The 23,941-nt window shown below is 38.9% G+C and overlaps 1 protein-coding gene across 16 annotated transcripts in view; it reads left to right on the top strand.

Annotated features, from left to right (window-relative positions):
• Ccdc7a (coiled-coil domain containing 7A) overlaps positions 1-23,941 on the top strand; it is a 410,770-nt gene that overhangs the window by 145,227 nt on the left and 241,602 nt on the right. For 15 of the 16 annotated variants that reach the window (XM_087595057.1, XM_087595068.1, XM_087595056.1 and 12 more), the window contains 6 exons: positions 8,709-8,825; positions 11,349-11,465; positions 14,007-14,123; positions 16,617-16,733; positions 19,300-19,416; positions 22,015-22,131. In XM_087595057.1, coding sequence (XP_087451183.1) covers positions 8,709-8,825; positions 11,349-11,465; positions 14,007-14,123; positions 16,617-16,733; positions 19,300-19,416; positions 22,015-22,131 — 702 coding nt within the window. The remainder of the gene's footprint in view (positions 1-8,708; positions 8,826-11,348; positions 11,466-14,006; positions 14,124-16,616; positions 16,734-19,299; positions 19,417-22,014; positions 22,132-23,941) is intronic. The other variant, XM_087595055.1, reaches the window with a different exon arrangement.

Raw genomic sequence — 23,941 nt, 5'->3', positions numbered from 1 at the left:
CTGGTGCTCTTACTAGGATATGCATTGCTACCTATGAGGTCAGAGTCCAGGGTCAGTCCATGTATAGTCTTTAGGTAGTGGCTTAGTCCCTGGAAGCTCTGGTTGCTTGGCATTGTTGTACATATGGGGTCTCGAGCCCCTTCAAGCTCTTACAGTTCTTTCTCTGATTCCTTCAACAGGGGTCCTATTCTCAGTTCAGTGTTTTGCTGCTGGCATTCGCCTCTGTATTTGCTGTATTCTGGCTGTGTCTCTCAGGAGTGATCTACACCCGGCTGCTGTCGGCCTGTACTTCTTTGTTTCATCCATCTTGTCTAATTGGATGGCTGTATATGTATGGGCCACATGTGGGACAGACTCTGAATGGGTGTTCCTTCTGTGTCTGTTTCATCTTTGCCTCTCTCTTCCCTGCCAAGGGTATTCTTGTTCCCCTTTTAAAGAAGGAGTGAAGCATTCACATTTTGATCATCCGTCTTGAGTTTCATTTGTTCTGTGCATCTAGGGTAATTCAAGCATTTGGGCTAATATCCACTTATCAATGAGTGCATACCATGTGTGTTTTTCTGTGATTGGGTTACCTCACTCAGGATGATATTTTCCAGTTCCAACCATTTACCTACAAATTTCATAAAGTCATTGTTTTTGATAGCTGAGTAATATTCCATTGTGTAGATGTACCTCATTTTCTATATCCATTCCTCTGTTGAAGGGTATCTGGGTTCTTTCCAGCTTCTGGCTATTATAAATAAGGGTGATATGAACATAGTGGAGCACGTGTCTTTTTTTATATGTTGGGGCATCTTTTGGGTATATGCCCAAGAGAGGTATAGCTGGATCCTCCAGCAGTTCAATGTCTAATTTTCTGAGGAACCTCCAGAGTGATTTCCAGAATGGTTGGACCAGTCTGCAATCCCACCAACAATGTAGGAGTGTTCCTCTTTCTCCGCATCCTCGCCAGCATCTGCTGTCACCTGAGTTTTTGATCTTAGCCATTCTCACTGGTCTGAGGTGAAATCTCAGGGTTGTTTTGATTTGCATTTCCCTTATGACTAAAGATGTTGAACATTTCTTTAAGTGTTTCTCAGCCATTCGGCATTCCTCAGCTGTGAATTCTTTGTTTAGCTCTGAACCCCATTTTTTAATAGGGTTATTTGTCTCCCTGCAGTCTAACTTCTTGAGTTCTGTGTATAGTTTGGATATAAGGCCTCTATCTGTTGTAGGATTGGTAAAGATCTTTTCCCAATCTGTTGGTTGCCATTTTGTCCTAACCACAAAGAAGCTTAAAGAAGCTTAAAGAAGCCTTTGCAGTTTTATGAGACCCCATTTGCCAATTCTTGATCTTAGAGCATAAGCCATTGGTGTTTTGTTCAGGGAATTTTCTCCAGTGCCCATGTGTTCAAGACGGTTCCCTAGTTTTTCTTCTATTAGTTTGAGTGTATCTGGTTTGACGTGGAGGTCCTTGATCCACTTGGACTTAAGCTTTGTACAGGGTGATAAGCATGGATCGATCTGCATTCTTCTACATGCTGACCTCCAGTTGAACCAGCACCATTTGCTGAAAATGCTATCTTTTTTCCATTTGATGGTTTTGGCTCCTTTGTCAAAAATCAAGGGACCATAGGTGTGTGGGTTCATTTCTGGGTCTTCAGTTCTGTTCCATTGGTCTATCTGTCTGTCTCTGTACCAATACCATGCAGTTTTTATCACTATTGCTCTGTAATACTGCTTGAGTTCCGGGGTAGTGATTCCCCCTGAAGTCCTTTTATTGTTGAGGATAGTTTTAGCTATCCTGGGTTTTTTGTTATTCCAGATGAATTTGCAAATTGTTCTGTCTAACTCTTTGAAGAATTGGATTGGTATTTTGATGGGGACTGCATTGAATGTGTAGATCGCTTTTGGTAAAATGGCCATTTTTACTATATTAATCCTGCCAATCCATGAGCATGGGAGATCTTTCCATCTTCTGAGGTCTTCTTCAATTTCTTTCTTCAGAGTCTTGAAGTTCTTATTGTACAGATCTTTTACTTGCTTTGTTAAAGTCACACCGAGATACTTTATATTATTTGGGTGCATTATGAAGGGTGTCTCTGTTTAATTTCTGTTTCCATGATCTGTCCATTGATGAGAGTGGGATGTTGAAATCTCCTACTATTATTGTGTGAGGTGCAATGTGTGTTTTGAGCTTTAGTAAGGTTTCTTTTACGTATGTAGGTGCCCTTGTATTTGGGACATAGATATTCAGGATTGAGAGTTCATCTTGGTGGATTTTTCCTTTGATGAATATGAAGTGTCCTTCCTTATCTTTTTTGATGACTTTTAGTTGAAAATTGATTTTATTTGATATTAGAATGGCTACTCCAGCTTGCTTCTTCGGACCATTTGCTCGGAAAGTTGTTTTCCAGCCTTTCACTCTGAGGTAGTGTCTGTCTTTGTCTCTGAGGTGTGTTTCCTGTAGGCAGCAGAATGCAGGGTCCTCGTTGCGTATCCAGTTTGTTAATCTATGTCTTTTTATTGGGGAGTTGAGGCTATTGATGTTGAGAGATATTAAGGAATAGTGATTATTGCTTCCTGTTATATTCATATTGGATGTGAGGTTATGTTTGTGTGCTTTTCTTCTCTTTGTTTTGTTGCCAAGATGATTAGTTTCTTGCTTCCTCTAGGGTATAGCTTGCCTCCTTATGTTGGGCTTTACCATTTATTATCCTTTGTAGTGCTGGATTTGTAGGAAGATATTGTGTAAATTTGGTTTTGTCATGGAGTATCTTGTTTTCTCCATCTATGTTAATTGAGAGTTTTGCAGGATACAGTAACCTGGGCTGGCATTTGTGTTCTCTTAGGGTCTGTATGACATCAGTCCAGGATCTTCTGGCCTTCATAGTTTCTGGCGAAAAGTCTGGTGTGATTCTGATAAGTCTGCCTTTATATGTTACTTGACCTTTTCCCCTTACTGCTTTTAATATTCTTTCTTTATTTTGTGCGTTTGGTGTTTTGACTATTATGTGACGGGAGGTGTTTCTTTTCTGGTCCAATCTATTTGGAGTTCTGTAGGCTTCTTGTATGCCTATGGGTATCTCTTTTTTTAGGTTAGGGAAGTTTTCTTCTATGATTTTGTTGAAGATATTTACTGGTCCTTTGAGCTGGGAGTCTTCACTCTCTTCTATACCTATTATCCTTAGGTTTGATCTTCTCATTGAGTCCTGGATTTCCTGTATGTTTTGGACCAGTAGCTTTTTCTGCTTTACATTATCTTTGACAGTTGAGTCAATGATTTCTATGGAATCTTCTGCTCCTGAGATTCTCTCTTCCGTCTCCTGTATTCTGTTGGTGAAGCTTGTATCTACAGCTCCTTGTCTCTTCTTTTGGTTTTCTATATCCAGGGTTGTTTCCATGTGTTCTTTCTTGATTGCTTCTATTTCCATTTTTAATTCCTTCAACTGTTTGATTGTGTTTTCCTGGAATTCTTTCAGGGATTTTTGTGTCTCCTCTCTATGGGCTTCTACTTGTTTATTTATGTTTTCTTGGAATTCTTTCAGGCATTTTTGCGAATCCTCTCTGTAGGCTTCTACTTGTTTATTAATGTTGTCCTGTGTTTCCCTAAGGGAGTTCTTCACGTCTTTCTTGAAGTCCTCCAGCATCATGATGAAATATGATTTTGAAACTAGATCTTGCTTTTCTGGTGTGTTTGGATATTCCATGTTTGTTTTGGTGGGAGAATTGTGCTCCGATGGTGCCATGTAGTCTTGGTTTCTGTTGCTTGGGTTCCTGTGGTTGCCTCTTGCCATCAGATTATCTCTAGTATTACTTTGTTCTGCTATTTCTGACAGTGGCTAGACTGTCCTATAAGCCTGTGTGTCAGGAGTGCTGTAGACCTGTTTTCCTGTTTTTTTTTTCAGCCAGTTATGGGGACAAAGTGTTCTGCTTTCGGGCGTGTAGTTTTTCCTCTCTACAGGTCTTCAGCTGTTCCTGTGGGCCTGTGTCTTGAGTTCACCAGGCAGGTCACTTGCAGCAGAAAAGTTGGTCTTACCTGTGGTCCCGAGCCTCAAGTTTGCTCATGGGGTGTTACTTATGAGATCTCTGCGGCGGCAGCAACCAGGAAGATCTGCGCCGCCCTTTCTGGGGGAGCTTCAGTGCACCAGGGTTCCAGATGGCGTTTGGTGTTTTCCTCTGGCGTCCGAGATGTGTGCAGGGTGCAGTCTCTTCTGGTTTCCCAGGCGTGTCTGCCTCTTTGAAGGTTTAGCTCTCCCTCCCACGGGATTTGGGTGCAGAGAACTGTTTTTCTGGTCTGTTCCTTCAGATTATGGCGGTGTCTCAGGCGCAGCGGTCCTCCTGCTCCTGGGCCCTCCTCTGCGGGAACCCAGAGGCCGTATACAGTTTCCTCTTGGGCCAGGGATATGGGCAGGGGTGGGCAGTGTTGGTGGTCTCTTCCGCTCTGCAGCCTCAGGAGTGCCCACCTGATCAAGCGGTGAGGTCTCTCTCCCCCGGGGTCTGGGAGCAGAGAGCTGCTGAGGGCCGGGCTCCGTGGGTTTGGGGCTCCCGGTAAACACAGGAAGTGCCCGGTCCTAGAGGAATTCTGCCTCTGTGTGTCCCAAGTTCACCAGGCAGGTCACTTGCAGCAGAAAAGTTGGTCTTACCTGTGGTCCCGAGCCTCAAGTTCGCTTGCGGGGTGCTGCACACCAGCTCTCTGTGGCGGCAGCAACCAGGAAGATCTGCGCCGCCCCTTCCGGGAGCTTCCGTGCAGCAGGGTTCCAGATGGCGTTTGGTGTTTTCCTCTGGTGTCCGAGATGTGTGCAGGGTGTAGTCTCTTCTGGTTTCCCAGGCGTGTCTGCCTCTTTGAAGGTTTAGCTCTCCCTCCCACAGGATTTGGGTGCAGAGAACTGTTTATCTGGTCTGTTCCTTCAGATTATGGCGGTGTCTCAGGCGCAGCGGTCCTCCTGCTCCTGGGCCCTCCTCTGTGGTCCCGAGGCTCAAGTTCACTCACGGGGTGCTGCCCACGAGCTCTCTGTGGCGGCAGCAACCAGCGCATTTGGTTTTTTGACTATTATGTAATGGGAGGAGTTTCTTTTCTGGTCCAATCTATTTGGAGTTCTGTAGGCTTCTTGTATGTTTATGGGCATTTCTTTCTTCAGGTTAGGGAAGTTTTCTTTTATAATTTTGTTGAAGATATTTACTGATCCTTTGAGTTGGGAGTCTTCACTCTATTCTATACCTATTATACTTAGGTTTGATCTTCTCATTGAGGCCTGTATTTCCTCTATGTTTTGGGCCAGTAGCCTTTTCCATTTTACATCATCTTTGACCATTGTGTCGATGATTTCTATGGAATCTTCTGCTCCTGAGTTTCTCTGTTCTATGTCTTGCATTCTGTTGTTGATGCTTGTATCTACGGCTCCTTGTCTCTTCCTTTGGTTTTCTATATCCAGGGTTGTCTCCCTTTGTGCTTTCTTTATTGTTTCTATTTCTGTTTTTAATTCTTTCAGCTGTTTGATTGTGTTTTCCTGTATTTCTTTCAGGGATTTTTGCATTTTCTCTCTATTGGCTTCTGCCTGTTTATTTGTGTTTTCCTGCATTTCTCTAAGGTGGTTCTTCATGTCTTTCTTGAAGTCCTCCAGCATCATGATCAAATGTGATTTTAAATCTAGATCTTGCTTTTCTCGTGTGTTTGGATATTCAGTGCTTGCTTTGGTGGTAGAGTTGGGCTCTGATGATGCCATCTGGTCTTTGTTTTTGTTGCTTGTGTTCCTGTTCCTGCCTCTTGCCATCATGTTGTCTCTGGTGTTATCTTGTTCTGCTCTTTCTGACAGTGGGTATACCGTCCTATAGGCCTGTGTGCCAGGAGTGCTATAGACCTGTTTTCCTCTTCTCTTTCATCTGGTTATGGGAACAGATATTTCTGCTTTTAGGCGTGTAGTTGTTCCTGTCTACTGGTCTTCAGGTGTTCCTGTGGGCATGTGTCCTGAGTCCACCAGGCTGGGCACTTGGAGCAAAAAAGTTGATCTTACATCTCGTCTCGAGACTGGAGTCTCTTCTCAGATCTGGGTTTCAGCTCTCAGTAAGGGCAGCAACCAGAAGGGCCTGCCCCCACTTTGCTAGGGACCCTGTGGACAGGGGTCCCAGATGGCACTAGGCATTTTCCTCTAGAGTCAGAAATGTGGGCAGAAAGTAGTCTCCTCTAGCTTCCCAGGCATGTCTGCCCCTCTGAAGGTTTAGCTCTCCCTACCATGGGATTTGGGTGCAGGGAGCTGTTTGACCAGGTCCCTTCAGATCTGGGCGGTGTCTGGGCTGCAGCGTTGAGTGCCCCTATTTTCCTGTTCCCAGAGGCCCTGTTCAGTTTCCTCTTGTGCCAGGGGTGGGCAGTACTGGAGGTCTCTCCTGCCCTGCAGTCTCAGGTTGCCCACCTGTTTGGGTGGTGAGCTCTCTCTCCCGAGGAGTTTGGGAGCAGGGAGCTGTGGGCCGGGATCAGGGAGCTTCGGGCCTCTTCTATTTCCATTTTTAAGTCCTGGTTCATTTTGTTCCATTCTTCACCTGTTTCCTTGTGGTTTTTTTTGTAATTCTTTAAGAGATTTTTGTGTTTCCTTTTTAAGGGCTTCTATTTGTTTATGTGTGCTGTCCTGTATTTCTTTAAGGGAGTTATCTATGTCCTCCTTAAAGTCCTTTATCATTATCATGAGCTGCGACTTTAAATACAAATCTTGCTATTTTGGTGTGTTTGGATATCCAGCATTTGCTTTTGTTGGAGAATTGGCCTCTGATGATGCCCAGTAGTCTTGGTTTCTGTTGCTACAATTCCTGAGGTTGTCCCTGGTGTTAGCTTGTCTTGCTCTCTCTGACAGTGGCCTGACCCTCTTGTAAGCCCTCGTGTCAGCACTTCTGTAGAGTTTTTTCTTTTAGCCACATCTCGGAACAGAGAGCTGTTTCTGGGTTTGTGTGGCCTGAAGCCTCCAGCAGGTCTCCTGAAGCAGAAGAGTTGATCTTACCTCTGCTTTCAGGTGTGTCAATACGTTGGAGACTGGTTTCCAGATCTGGGAACAGATAGATACCGAAAGGGTCCTGCCCCTGACTGCTCCTAGGTTTCTGTATCCAGAGGACTCTAGGTAGGTTCCTCTTGGCAAGGAATTTAAGCTGAAGTGATGGTCTCCCCTGAGCTCTCAGGATTGTCCACACTTCTGAGAGTCCAGGTCTGTTCCCCATGGGATTTGGATACAGAGAGCCGTGGGACCGGTTCAGCTCTGTTAAGAAAGATTTCAACAATGTGTGGGAGAATATTAGTGGTGACAACAACTGATTTCACATAAAGTTAAAGTTATTATACACCTGTATGTGGAAAATGTATGAAAATGACACAGGAGATATCAACTCTGCATATTAATTTTTCTCTTCTTGAAAGACAGTCATGGTTTTATGATGAAAAACAATGTCATGGATCACAGGTACCCAGAGTTGTTCAGCATTGAACAATATGATCATAACAAACCAATGATCACAGCTTATAAAAATAGTCTCATTTTTGGTTAGAACTCACTTACTCTGACAATGTATGCTTCATTACTCATAGTCATGAAAACAGGTTTATTTTCCTACCACTGAAGTTGTTTTGGGTAACAAATGTAATGGATAAACTGGATGTTTCTACAGTAAAATCCTACCTTAAAATGAAAACATACATAAAACTATCCTTTGTAGACATGAGGCTGACTATAAGGTGGAGCTTGAAATGAAAGTATTTCAGAAACTCTGTCAGTAACTAGGGCCAGAGCATCTTGAGGAACCCTTACCTATATCATTCAGTAGTGGGATCCATTTACCATACTTAGATCACTGTGTGTCCTCTGATCAAAGTGCTGTCTTAATGGTAACTGTTTTTCCATTCTGTGTGCAATTAGATGAGGATATTACTGTCTACCAGCTAGCACAGGTTTAGAGAGAATGTAATCTAGCTAGGTAAGCACTTGCAAGATGCCTCAGAAGGTAAAGTCATGTAAGGTCTCCATGTAACCAAAATGGAAATGTCACAAATTAGTATGACCTTCATAATTATATGCACATAGACATGCACATACACAATAACAATAATCAGTAAAGTCAGTTTAGCTAGGTAACCAGTGAAGGTGGCCAGAACAAAACTAAGTATAGATCAGAGTCTGAATAGATCTCAACATTTTTTTTCTCACTTTACCATGACCTTAGATAATCCCATAGTATCTCTGAAAAGAGTGGTCTCATCATTTTCCTTAGTGCATAGGCCATTCTGCAACACCAAAATGGTACAAAACAAAGAAGTCGAGAGTCTCAGATGTTCCTCCATCTTCATGCATTGTACCTGCCATGGTTCTGCAGAAAGTTATCACTATTGTACCCTGAGTTAACAAGGCTACTTCATTAAGGCAGAAGGATATATTCATGTTTCTGTAGTCTTTATAAATGAATGGTGAAATGAAGTCAGGAGACTTGCATTTATTATTATTTTTTAAGTAATGAACATAAAGTACAAGGCTGTAGCAAACTTATCAGAAATTCGAATTTATGCATTTTACACAGGGAATTTTGGAGACAAAGATTGATATATCCTATTCTAGCATTTCCATGATGGTCTTGAAACCCCTTGTAACTCCCTCCTGAATACTGAGATTCTAGGCGTGTGCCACACACAAATTTTCAAACATTTTAAAATATTTTGAATTAAATATACCTGATTCATTCACTTCCTTTTTTAGTAGCTGATGGAGCATATAGCCCTCCAAATCAAGTTTCATTCTCAAAATCAGACACAGAAACAGCGAAGCAAGTATCTTCTAAAAGAAAAAGAAATGTTGGTCAGGATAACATTCCAGGTAACTTTGGTCTATATAAGGTTTTTCAGGTGGTCTTTTATTTTGTTTCATAAATCAGCATTTAAGAATATAGTTACCAAAACTTACTCCTGCACTAAGAGACTATACCCCTACGATAAGAAAGAATTAATACTAGAAGTATATAGCATAGGCTGGCCTTGAACTTGAATTACTTCCAAGCAGAAGTTTTGGTTCTATGATTATTTAATAACTAGTAAAATATGGTAATACTTCAGTCTCAAAAGCATATAGTTTCCCATACTAGTGTCTGTCAGAGTTTCAGTGTATCTATATGGTTTTGTGGTAACTCAAATGTCTATGCCCATAGTATAATTTGACCAAGTTGACTCCTTTGCGGAGGCATCAGAAGCAGAACATGAAAACACATCTTGCCTGCTAGCTATCCTACAAGTACACACACACACACACACACACACACACACACACACACACACACACACAAACGTCCCACAGCTTTTAAAGCCCGTGGTTTCATTGACCATTCAAGTGGTGGCCTTCTGGAGGCCATCGGTTCCAGTCACAAATATAGACACTATTCTGATAAGCAAGTCAAATAGAAATGAGGAGACAAAGAGCCTAAGGGGTTATCTAGAAAGCCTTGTTAAGACCCCTAGCTCTCCTCCTATTTATGACGTCTAGTATAAAAATACTCTCAGATAACCTAACAAGTCCGTGTTAAGGAACTTTCTGGTATCAGGGAAATGAGTGTAGATGTATGAATAATCCCATCTGCAATGTACCTCTTTTATGTTTTGAGTCATTAGAATTGAAAACTTAGCAATTTCCTCTAGACTCTATGGTCTAGGGTATCATGCTATAGATATCAGAGCCATGGGTTTGACTTGGCTTCTAGAGGTGTTTATTGAATCTGTCTATAATGGGAAAAGTAGCATGGGTAGGAAAAATAGAATATTTAGTCCTTAGGTAGTATTCTTGCTAGGGTGATGTGATGACATCAATATGGTAGAAGACTGATCTTTCCTCTCAAATAGAACATTCAGAGGTTCTACCATAGAGCTGTCAATTATGGAGGAGCCTTTCAGCAACTCTGTAGAAGAATACTAGTGGTGAAAACAAATCATTCCATGTAAAGTGAAAGTGATCATGCACATGTATGTGGGATTAAGTATGAAAAAAAAAGAAACTGAAAATATCAATTCTCTGTATTAGTGTGTCTCTACTTGTAAGACAGTCACAGCGTTTATTACATAAAACAATGTCATGGAACACTGGTTGCCAGGGTTGTACAACCTTGAACAATATGAACTTGGCAAGGCCAAAAACTCTGTGTGCACAAATACTACTTACTTTGACAATATTTGCTTCATTAATGGAAGTCATGACAACAGCTTTATTTTTTTCCATCTGAAGTTGTTTTGGGTAACAAATGTAATGGATAAACTGCATGTTTCTATAGTACAAGCCTACCTTAAAATGAAAATTTGCATAAAACGATCTTTGTGGACTGGAGGCTGGGTGTAAGGAGGAGCTTGAAATCAAATTATTTCAGTCATTCTGTCAGTAACTAGGGCCAGAAAATATTGTGGAACTCTTACCTAGATCATCCAGGAATGGGGTCCATTTACCATCCGTAGGTCACTGTGTGTCCTCTGATCAAAGTGCTGTCGTAATGGTAACTGTTTTTCCATTCTGTGCCCTCTTAGATGAAGATATTACTGTCTACCAGCTAGCACAGGTTTAGAGAGAATTTAATATAGCTAGGTATGTACCTGCAAGATGCCTTAGAACGTTAAGTCATGTAAGGTCTCCATGTAACCAAAATGGAAATTCCATAAATTAGTATGAACTTCATAATCATATGCACATAGACATGCACATACACAATAACAATAGTCAGTAAAGTCAGTTTAGCTAGGTAACCAGTGAAGGGGGCCGCAATAAAACTGAGTATAGATCAGGGTCTTTGTATAGATCTCAACTTTTTTTTTCTCACTTTACTATGACCTTGGATAATCCCATGGTATCTCTGCAAAGAGTGGTCTCCTCATGTTCCTCAGTCCATAGGCCTTTGTGCAACACCAAAATGGTACCCAATAATGAAGTTGAGAGTCTCAGATGTTCCTCCATCTTCATGCAGTGTTCCTGCCATGGTTCTGAAGAAAGTTATCAATGTTGCACCCTGAGTTAACAAGGCTACTTCATTATGGCAGAAGGACATATTCATGTTTCTGTAGTCTTTATAAATGAATGGTGAAATGGGGTCAAGAGACTTGCATTTATTATTATTTTTAAGTAATGAACATAAAGTACAATGGTGTAGCAAACTTATCAGAAATTTGAATATATGCATTTTACACAGGGAATTTTGGAGACAAAGATATATATATATATATCCTATTCTAGCATTTCCATGGTGGTCTGGAAACCCCTTGTAACTCCCGCCTGAATACTGAGATTCTAGGCGTGTGTAACATGCAAATTTTCAAACATTTTAAAATATTTTGAATTAAATATACCTCATTCATTCACTTCCTTTTTTAGAAGCTGAAGGAGCATATAGCCCTCCAAGTCAAGTTTCATTCTCAAAATCAGACACAGAAACAGTGAAGCAAATATCTTCTAAAAGAAAAAGGAATGTTGGTCAGGATAACATTCCAGGTAACTTTGGTCTATATTAGGTTCTTAAGGTGGTCTTTTATTTTGTTTCCTAAATCTGCATTTAAGAATATAGTTACCAAAACTTACTCCTGCACTAAGAGACTATACCCCTACCATAAGAAAGAATTAATACTAGAACAATATAGGATAGGCTGGCCTTGAACTTGAATTACTTCCAAGCAGAAGTTTTGGCTCTAAGGTTATTTAATAACTAGTAAAATATGGTAATACTTCAGTCTCAAAAGCAGATAGTTTCCCATACTAGTGTCTTTCAGAGTTTCAGTGTATCTATATAGTTTTGTGGTAACTCAAAAGTCTATGGCCATGGTATAATTTGACCAAGATAACTCCTTTGTGGAGGCATCAGAAGCAGAACATGAAAACACAACTTATCTGCTAGCTATTCTACACGTACACACACATACACACACACACACACTCACACACACACACACACACACACACACACACACACACACACACACACACACGTCCCACAGCTTTTACAGCCCGTGGTTTCATTGACCTTTCAAGTGGTGGCCTTCTGGAGGCCATCAGTTCCAGTCACAAATATAGATACTATTGTGATAAGCAAGTTAAAGACAAATGAGGAGACAAAGAGCCTAAGGGGTACTCTAGGAAGCCTTGTTAAGTCCTCTAGCTCTCCTCCTATTTATGAAGTGTAGTATAAAAATACTCTCAGATAACCTAATAAGTCGGTGTTAAGGAACTTTCTGGTATCAAGGAATTGAGTGTAGATGTATGAATAATCCCATCTGCAATGTACCTCTTTTATGTTTTGAGTCACTAGAATTGGAAACTTAGCAATTTCCTCTAGACTCTAACGTCTAGGGTATCATGCTTTAGATGTCAGAGCCATGGGTTTGACTTGGCTTCTAGAGGTGTTTATTGAATCTGTCTATACTGGGAAAAGTAGCATAGGTGGGAAAAATAGAATATTTAGTCCTTAGGTAGTATTCTTTGTAGGGTGATGTGATAACATCAATATGGTAGAACACTGATCTTTCCTCTCAAATAGAACATTTAGCAGTTGTACCAAAGAGCTGTCACTTATGGGGGAGCCTTTCAACAACTCTGTAGAAGAATACTAGTGGTGAAAACAAATCATTCCAAATAAAGTGAAAGTGATCATGCACATGTATGTGGGATTAAGTATGAAAAAAGGAAACTGGATATATCAATTCTCTATATTAATGCCCCTCTACTTGTAAGACAGTCACAGCGTTTATTACATAAAACAATGTCATGGATCACAGGTTCTATCTGTTGTACAACCTTGAACCATGTGAACTTGGCAAGGTCAAAAACTCTGTGTGCACAAATAATATTACTTTGACAATATGTGTTTCATTAATGCAAGTCATGAGAACAGCTTTATTTTTCTCCATCTGAAGTTATTTTGGGTAACAAATGTAATGGACAAACTGCATGTTTCTATAGTACAAGCCTACCTTAAAATGAAAATTTGCATAAAACTACCTTTGTGGACTAGAGGCTGGGTGTAAAGAGGAGCTTGAAATCAAATTATTTCAGTCATTTTGTCAGTAACTAGGGACAGAAAATATTGTGGAACCCTTACCTAGATCATCCAGGAATGGGGTCCATTTACCATCCGTAGGTCACTGTGTGTCTCTGATCAAAGTGCTGTCTGAATGGTAACTGTTTTTCCATTCTTGCCCTCTTCGATGAAGATGTTACTGTCTACCAGCTAGCACAGGTTTAAAGAGAATTTAATATAGCTAGGTATGCACCTGCATGATGCCTTAGAACATAAAGTCATGTAAGGTCTCCATGTAACCAAAATGGAAATTCCACAAATTAGTATGAACTTCATAATCATATGCACATAGACATGCATATAGAGAATAAAAATAGTCAGTAAAATCAGTTTAGCTAGGTAACCAGTGAAGGTGGCCGCAACAAAACTGAGTATAGATCAGAGTCTTGAGTATAGATCTCAACATTTTTTTTCTCACTTTACTATGACCTTGGATAATCCCATAGTATCTCTGCAAAGAGTGGTCTCATCATGTTCCTCAGGCCATAGGCCATTGTGCAACACCAAAATGGTACCCAACAAAGAAGTTGAGAGTCTCAGATGTTCCTCCATCTTCATGCAGTGTACCTGCCATGGTTCTGAAGAAAGTTATCAATGTTGCACCCTGAGTTAACAAGGCTACTTCATTATGGCGGAAGGACATATTCATGTTTCTGTAGTCTTTATAAATGAATGGTAAAATGGGGTCAAGAGACTTGCATTTATTTTTATTTTTTAAGTAATGAACATAAAGTACAATGGTGTAGCAAACTTATCAGAAATTTGAATTTATGCATTTTACACAGGGAATTTTGGAGACAAAGATATATATATATATCCTAGGCTAGCATTTCCATGATGATCTTGAAATGCTTGTAACTCCCCCCAATACTGAGATTCTAGGCGTGTGCAACATGCAAATTTTCAAACATTTTAAAATATTTTGAATTAAATATACCTTATTCATTCACTTACTTTTTTAGAAGCAGAAGGAGCATATAGCCCTCCAAGTCAAGTTTCATTCTCAAAATCAGACACAGAAACAGCGAAGCAAATATCTTCTAAAAGAAAAAGAAACTTTGGTCAGGATAATATTCCAGGTAACTATGGTCTATATTAGGTTCTTAAGGTGGTCTTTTTTTTGTTTCCTAAATCTGCATTTAAGAATATAGTTACCAAAACTTACTCCTGCACTAAGAGATTATACCCCTAACAAAAGAAAGAATTAATACTAGAAGTATAAAGGATAGGCTGGCCTTGAACTTGAATTACTTCCAAGCAGAAGTTTTGGCTCTAAGGTTATTTAATAACTAGTAAAATATGGTAATGCTTCAGTCTCAAAAGCAGATAATTTCCATACTAGTGTCTTTCAGAGTTTCAGTGTATCTATACAGTTTTGTGGTAACTCAAAAGACTATACCCATGGTATAATTTGACCAAGTTGACTCCTTTGGGGAGGCATCAGAAGCAGAACATGAAAACACAACTTATCTGCTAGCTATTCTACAGGTACACACACACACACACACACATACACACACATCCCACAGCTTGTACAGCCCGTGATTTCATTAACCTTTCAAATGGTGGCCTTCTGTCGGCCATCGGTTCCAGTCACAAATATAGATACTATTGTGATAAGCAAGTTAAATACAAATGAGGAAGCAAAGAGCCTAAGGGGTTATCTAGGAAGCCTTGTTAAGACCTCTAGCTCTCCTCATATTTATGAAGTCTAGTATAAAAATACTCTCAGATAACCTAATAAGTCGGTGTTAAGGAACTTTCTGGTATCAAGGAAATGAGTGTAGATGTATGAATAATCCCATCTGCAATGTACCTCTTTTATGTTTTGAGTCATTAGAATTGGAAACTTAGCAATTTCCTCTGAACTCTATGGTCTAGGGTATCATGCTTTAGATATCAGAGCCATGGGCTTGACTTGGCTTCTAGAGGTGTTTATTGAATCTGTCTATACTAGGAAAAGTAGCATAGGTGGGAAAAATAGAATATTTAGTCCTTAGGTAGTATTCTTGCTAGGGTGATGTGATAACATCAATATGGTAGAAGACTGATCATTCCTCTCAAATAGAACATTTAGCAGTTTTACCAAAGAGCTGTCACTTATGGGGGAGCCTTTAAACAACTCTGTAGAAGAATACTAGTGGTGAAAACAAATCATTCCATGTAAAGTGAAAGTGATCGTGCACATGTATGTGAGATTAAGTATGAAAAAAGGGAACTGGATATATCAATTCTCTATATTAATGCCCCTCTACTTGTAAGACAGTCACAGTGTTTATTACATAAAACAATGTCATGGATCACAGGTTCTAAGTGTTGTACAACCTTGAACAATGTGAACTTGGCAAGGCTAAAAACTCTGTGTGCACAAATAATATTACTTTGACAATATTAGTTTCATTAATGCAAGTTATGACAACAGTTTTATTTTTCTCCATCTGAAGTTGTTTTGGGTAACAAATGTAATGGATAAAATGGATGTTTCTATAGTACAAGCCTACCTTAATATGAGAATTTGCATAAAACTATGTTTGTGGACTTGAAGCTGGGTTTAAGGAGGAGCTTGAAATCAAAGTATTACACTCATTCTGTCAGTAACTAGGGCCACAAAATATTGTGGATCCCTCACCTAGATCATCCAGGAATGGGGTCCATTTACCATCCTTAGGTCACTGTATGTCCTCTGATCATTGTGCTGTCTTAACTGTAATTGGTTTTCCATTCTGTGCCCTCTTCAATGAGGATATTACTGTACCAGCTAGCACAGGTTTAGAGAGAATTTAATATAGCTAGGTAAGCACCTGCAAGATGCCTTAGAACGTAAAGTCATGTAAGGTCTCCATGTAACTGAAATGGAAATGCCACAAATTAGTATGAACTTCATAATCATATGCATGTAGACATGCACATACACAATAACAATAATCAGTAAAGTCAGTTTAGCTAGGTAACCAGTGAAGGTGGCCGGAACAAAAGTGATTATAGATCAGAGTCTGAGTATAGACCTCAACTTTTTTTTTCTCACTTTACTATGACCTTGGATAATTCCATAGTATCTCTTCAAAGAGTGGTCTCACCATGTTCCTCAGTCCATAGGCCATTGTGCAACACCAAAATGGTACCCAACAAAGAAGTTGAGAGTCTCAGATGTTCCTCCATCTTCATGAGGTGTTCCTGCCATGGTTCTGAAGAAAGTTATCAATGTTGTACCCTGAGTTAACAAGGCTACTTCATTATGGCAGAAGGACATATTCATGTCTCTGTAGTCATTATAAATGAATGGTGAAATGAGGTCAAGAGACTTGCATTTATTGTTATTTTTTAAGTAATGAACATAAAGTACAATGGTGTAGCAAACTTATCAGAAATTCGAATTTATGCATTTTACACAGGGAATTTTAGAGACAAAGATTCATATATCCTAGGCTAGCATTTCCATGATGATCTTGAAACCCCTTGTTTCAAATTCCCTACTGAATACTAAGATTGTAGGCCTGTGCAATATGCAAATTTTCAAACATTTTAAAATATTTTGAATTAAATATACCTGATTCATTCACTTCCTTTTTTAGAAGCTGATGGAGAATATAGCCCTCCAAATCAAGTTTCATTCTCAAAATCAGACACAGAAACAGCGAAGCAAATATCTTCTAAAAGAAAAAGAAATGTTGGTCAGGATAACATTCCAGGTAACTTCGGTCTTTATTAGGTTCTTCAGGTGGTCTTTTATTTTGTTTCCTAAATCTGCATTTAAGAATATAGTTACCATAACTTACTCCTGCACTAAGAGACTATACCCCTAACATAAGAAAGAATTAATACTAGAACTATATAGGATAGGCTGGCCTTTAACTTGAATTACTTCCAAGCAGATGTTTTGGCTCTAAGATTATTTAATAACTAGTAAAATATGGTAATACTTCAGTCTTAAAAGCAGATAGTTTCCCATACTAGTGTCTTTCAGAGTTTTAGTGTATCTATATGGATTTGTGGTAACTCAAATGTCTATGCCCATAGTTTAATTTGACCACATTGACTCCTTTATGGAGGCATCAGAAGCAGAACATGAAAACACATCTTACCTGCTAGCTATCCTACAGGTATACACACACACACACACACACACACACACACACAAACACACAAATGTCCCACAGCTTTTAAAGCCCGTGGTTTCATTGACCATTCAAGTGGTGGCCTTCTGGAGGCCATCGGTTCCAGTCACAAATATAGATACTATTGTGATAAGCAAGTTAAATACAAATGAGGAGACAAAGAGCCTAGGGGGTTATCTAGGAAGCCTTGTTAAGACCCCTCGCTCTCCTCCTATTTATGTCGTCTAGTATAAAAATACTCTCAGATAACCTAACAAGTCCGTGTTAAGGAACTTTCTGGTATCAGGGAAATGAGTGTAGATGTATGAATAATCCCATCTGCAATGTACCTCTTTTATGTTTTGAGTCACTTGAATTGAAAACTTAGCAATTTCCTCTAGAATCTAGGGTCTAGGGTATCATGCTTTAGATATCAGAGCCATGGGCTTAACTTGGCTTCTAGAGGTGTTTATTGAATCTGTCTATACTGGGAAAAGTAGCATGGGTAGGAAAAATAGAATATTTAGTCCTCAGGTAGTATTCTTGCTAGGGTGATGTGATGACATCAATATGGTAAAAGACTGATCTTTCCTTCAAATAGAACATTCAGAGGTTCTACCATAGAGCTGTCAATTATGGGAGAGCCTTTCAGCAACTCTGTAGAAGAATACTAGTGGTGAAAACAAATCATTCCATGTAAAGTGGGAGTGATCATGCACATGTATGTGGGATTAAGTATGAAAAAAAAAGAAACTGAAAATATCAATTCTCTATATTAGTGTCTCTCTACTTGTAAGACAGTCACAGTGTTTATTACATAAAATAATGTCATGGATCACTGGTTGCCAGGGTTGTACAACCTTGAACCATGTGAACTTGGCAAGGCCAAAAACTCTGTGTGCACAAATAATACTTACTTTGACAATATTTGTTTCATTAATGCAAGTCATGACAACAACTTTATTTTTCTCCATCTGAATTTGTTTGGGTAACAAATGTAATGGATAAACTGCATGTTTCTATAGTACAAGCCTACCTTAAAATGAAAATTTGCATAAAACTACCTTTGTGACTGGAGGCTGGGTGTAAGGCGGAGTTTGAACCAAATTATTTCAGTCATTCTATCAGTAACTAGGGCCAGAAAATATTGTGGAACTCTTACCTAGATCATCCAGGAATGGGGTCCATTTACCATCCGTAGGTCACTGTGTGTCCTCTGATAAAAGTGATGTCTTAATGGTAACTGTTTTTCCATTCTGTGCCCTCTTAGATGAAGATATTACTGTCTACCAGCTAGCACAGGTTAGAGAGAATTTAATATAGCTAGGTATGTACCTGCAAGATGCCTTAGAACATAAAGTCATGTAAGGTCTCCATGTAACCAAAATGGAAATGCCACAAATTAGTATGAACTTCATAATCATATGTACATAGACATGCACATAAACAATAACAATAGTCAATAACGTCAGTTTAGCTAGGTAACCAGTGAAGGTGGCCGGATTAAAACTGAGTATAGATCAGAGTCTGAGCTTAGATCTCAACATTTTTTTTCTCACTTTACTATGACCTTGGATAATCCCATAGTATCTCTACAAAGAGTGGTCTCATCATGTTCCACAGTCCATAGGCCATTGTGCAACACCAAAATGGTACCCAACAAAGAAGTTAAGAGTCTCAGATGTTCCTCCATCTTCATGCAGTGTTCCTGCCATGGTTCTGAAGAAAGTTATCAATGTTGCACCCTCAATTAACAAGGTTACTTCATTATGGCAGAAGGACATATTCATGTTTCTGTAGTCTTTATAAATGAATGGTGAAATGGGCTCAAGAGACTTGCATTTATTATATTTTTTAAGTAATGAACATAAAGTACAATGATGTAGCAAACTTATCAGAAATTTGAATTCATGCATTTTACACAGACAATTTTGGAGACAAAGATATATATATATATATATATATATATATATATATATATATATATATATACATATATGTATATATATATATATATCCTAGGCTAGCATTTCCATGATGGTCTTGAAACCCCTTGTAACTCCCTCCTGAATACTGAGATTCTAGGCGTGTGCAACACCCAAATTTTCAAACATTTTAAAATATTTTGAATTAAATGTACCTGATTCACTTCCTTTTTTAGAAGCTGAAGGAGCACAGAGCCCTCCAAATCAAGTTTCATTCTCAAAATCAGACACAGAAACAGCGAAGCAAATAACTTCTAAAAGAAAAAGAAACTTTGGTCAGGATAATATTCCAGGTAACTTTGGTCTATATTAGGTTCTTAAGGTGGTCTTTTATTTTGTTTCCTAAATCTGCATTTAAGAATATAGTTACCATAACTTACTCCTGCACTAAGAGACTATACCCCTAACATAAGAAAGAATTAATACTAGAAGTATATAGCATAGGCTGGCCTTGAACTTGAATTACTTCCAAGCAGAAGTTTTGGCTCTAAGGTTATTTAATAACTAGTAAAATATGGTAAAACTTCAGTCTTAAATGCAGATAGTTTCCCATACTAGTGTCTGTCAGAGTTTCAGTGTATCTATATAGTTTTGTGGTAACTCAAATGTCTATGCCCATGGTATAATTTGACCAAGTTGACTCCTGTGTGGAGGCATCAGAAGCAGAACATGATAACACATTTTACCGGCTAGCTATCCTACAGGTACACACACATACACACACAGACACACACACACACACACACATAAACACAAACACAGACACTCACACACACACACACTCAAACACAGACAAACACACACACACACACACACGCACACACACACATACACACATACACATCCCACAACATTTACAGCCCGTGGTTTCATTGACCTTTCAAGTGGTGGCCTTCTGGAGGCCATTGGTTCCAGTCACAAATGTAGATACTATTGTGATAAGCAAGTTAAATACAAATGAGGAGACAAAGAGCCTAGGGGGTTATCTAGGAAGCCTTGTTAAGACCTCTAGCTCTCCTCCTATTTATGACGTCTAGTATAAAAATACTCTCAGATAACCTAACAAGTCGGTGTTAAGGAACTTTCTGGTATAAAGGAAATGAGTGTAGATGTATGAATAATCCCATCTGCAATGTACTTCTTTTATGTTTTGAGTCATTAGAATTGGAAACTTAGCAATTTCCTCTAGACTCTATGGTCTAGGGTATCATGCTATAGATATCAGAGCCATGGGTTTGACTTGGCTTCTAGAGGTGTTTATTGAATCTGTCTATACTGGGAAAAGTAGCATAGGTGGGAAAAATAGAATATTTAGTCTTTAGGTAGTATTCTTGCTAGGGTGATGTGATAACATCAATATGGTAGAAGACTAATCTTTCCTCTCAAATAGAACATTTAGCAGTTCTACCATAGAGCTGTCAATTATGGGGGAGTCTTTCAACAACTCTGTGGACGAATACTAGTGGTGACAACAAATCATTACATGTAAAGTGAAAGTGATCGTGCACATGTATGTGGGATTAAGTATGAAAAAAGGAAACTGGATATATCAATTCTCTATATTAGTGCCCCTCTACTTGTAAGACAGTCACAGTGTTTATTACATAAAACAATGTCATGGATCACAGGTTCCAAGGGTTGTACAACATTGAACCATGTGATCTTGGCAGGGCCAAAAACTCTGTGTGCACAAATAATATTACTTTGACAATATTAGTTTCATTAATGCAAGTTATGACAACAGCTTTATTTTCTCCATCTGAAGTTGTTTTGGATAACAAATATAATGGATAAAATGGATGTTTCTATAGTACAAGCCTACCTTAAAATGAAAATTTGCATAAAACTATGTTTGTGGACTTGAGGCTGAGTGTAAGGAGGAGCTTGAAATCAAAGTATTTCAGTCATTCTGTCAGTAACTAGGGCCAGAAAATATTGTGGATCCCTCCCCTAGATCATCCAGGAATGGGGTCCATTTACCATCCGTAGGTCACTGTGTTCCTCTGATCAAAGTGCTGTCTTAATGGTAATTGTTTTTCAATTCTGTGCCCTCTTACATGAGGATATTACTGTCTACCAGCTAGCACAGGTTTAGAGAGAAATTAATATAGCTAGGTAAGCACCTACAAGATGCCTTAGAACATAAAGTCATGTAAGGTCTCCATGTGACCGAAATGGAAATGCCACAAATTAGTATGAACTTCATAATCATATGCACATAGACATGCACATACACAATAACAATGATCAGTAAAGTCAATTTAGCTAGGTAACTAGGGAAGGTGCCCGGAACAAAACTAAGTATAGATTAGAGTCTGAGTAAAGATCTCAACTTTTTTTTTCTCACTTTACTATGACCGTGGATAATTCCATAGTATCTCTGCAAAGAGTGGTCTCATCATGTTCCTCAGTCCATAGGCCATTGTGCAACACCAAAATGGTACCCAACAAAGAAGTTGAGAGTCTCAGATGTTCCTCCATCTTCATGAGGTGTTCCTGCCATGGTTCTGAAGAAAGTTATCAATGTTGTACCTTGAGTTAACAAGGCTACTTCATTATGGCAGAAGCACATATTCATGTTTCTGTAGTCTTTATAAATGAATGGGTAAAATGAGGTCAAGGGACTTGCGTTTATTATTGTTTTTTAAGTAATGAACATAAAGTCCAGTGGTGTGGCATACTTATCAGAAATTCGAATTTATGCATTTTACACAGGGAATTTTGGAAACAAAGATTGATATATCCTAGGCTAGCATTTCCATGATGGTCTTGAAACCCCTTGTAACTCCCTCTTGAATACCGAGATTCTAGGCGTGTGAAATACGCAAATTTTCAAACATTTTAAAATATTTTGAATTAAATATACCTTATTCATTCACCTCCTTTTTTAGAAGCTGATGGAGAATATAGCCCTCCAAATCAAGTTTCATTCTCAAAATCAGACATAGAAACAGCGAAGCAAATATCTTCTAAAAGAAAAAGAAATGTTGGTCAGGATAACATTCCAGGTAACTTCGGTCTTTATTAGGTTCTTCAGGTGGTCTTTTATTTTGTTTCCTAAATCTGCATTTAAGAATATAGTTACCATAACTTACTCCTGCACTAAGAGACTATACCCCTAATATAAGAAAGAATTAATACTAGAACTATATAGGATAGGCTGGCCTTTAACTTGAATTACTTCCAAGCAGATGTTTTGGCTCTAAGATTATTTAATAACTAGTAAAATATGGTAATACTTCAGTCTCAAAAGCAGATAGTTTCCCATATTAGTGTCTTTCAGAGTTTCAGTGTATCTATATGGTTTTGTGGTAACTCAAATGTCTATGCCCATAGTATAATTTGACCAAGTTGACACCTTTGTGGAGGCATCAGAAGCAGAACATGAAAACACATCTTACCTGCTAGCTATCCTACAAGTACACACACACACACACACACACACACACACACACACACACACGCACATGCACATACACACACACACACACACACACACACACACACACACACACACACACACACACAAACGTCCCACAGCTTTTAAAGCCTGTGCTTTCATTGACCATTCAAGTGGTGGCCTTCTGGAGGCCATCAGTTCCAGTCACAAATATAGATACTATTCTGATAAGCAAGTCAAATAGAAATGAGGAGACAAAGAGCCTATGGGGTTATCTAGAAAGCCTTGTTAAACCCCTAGCTCTCCTCCTATTTATGACGTTTATATAAAAATACTCTCAGATAACCTAAGAAGTCTGTGTCAAGGAATTTTCTGGTATCAGGGAAATGAGTGTAGATCTATGAATAATCCCATCTGCAATGTACCTCTTTTATGTTTTGAGTCTCTTGAATTGAAAACTTAGCAATTTCCTCTAGAATCTAGGGTCTAGGGTATCATGCTTTAGATATCAGAGCCATGGGCTTGACTTGGCTTCTAGAGGTGTTTATTGAATCTGTCTATACTGGGAAAAGTAGCATAGGAGGGAAAAATAGAATATTTAGTCCTTCGGTAGTATTCTTGCTAGGGTGATGTGATAACATCAATATGGTAGAAGACTGATCTTTCCTCTCAAATAGAACATTTAGCTGTTATACCATAGAGCTGTCACTTATGTGGGAGCCTTTCCACAACTCTGTGGAAGAATACTAGTGTTGACAACAAATCATTCCACGTAAAGTGAAAGTGATCATGCACATGTATGTGGGATTAAGTATGAAAAAGGAAACTGGAAATATCAATTCTCTATATTAGTGCCCCTCTACTTGTAAGACAGTCACAGTGTTTATTACATAAAACAATGTCATGGAACACAGGTTCCAAGGGTTGTACAACATTGAACCATGTGATCTTGGCAAGGCCAAAAACTCTGTGTGCACAAATAAAACTTACTTTGACCATTTGTTTCATTAATTCAAGTCATGACAACAGCTTTATTTTTCTCCATCTGATGTTGTTTTGGGTAACAAATTTAGTGGATAAACTTTATGTTTCTATAGTACAAGTCTACCTTAAAATGAAAATTTGCATAAAACTATGTTTGTGGACTTGAGGCTGAGTGTAAGGAGGAGCTTGAAATCAAAGTATTTCAGTCATTCTGTCAGTAACTAGGGCCAGAAAATATTGTGGAACCCTTACCTAGATCATCCAGGTATGGGGTCCATTTACCATCCTTAGGTCACTGTGTGTCCTCTGATCAAAGTGCTGTCTGAATGGTAACTGTTTTTCAATTCTGTGCACTCTTAGATGAGGATATTACTGTCTACCAGCTAGCACAGGTTAGAGAGAATTTAATATAGCTAGGTAAGCACCTGCAAGAT

Source organism: Rattus norvegicus, chromosome 19, assembly GCF_021556685.1.
Source record: "Rattus norvegicus strain SHRSP/BbbUtx chromosome 19, alternate assembly SHRSP_T2T, whole genome shotgun sequence".
Taxonomy (NCBI): domain Eukaryota; kingdom Metazoa; phylum Chordata; class Mammalia; order Rodentia; family Muridae; genus Rattus; species Rattus norvegicus.
The sequence above is the reverse complement of the archived record's forward strand: the minus strand, read 5'-3'. Positions and strand labels throughout refer to the sequence as shown.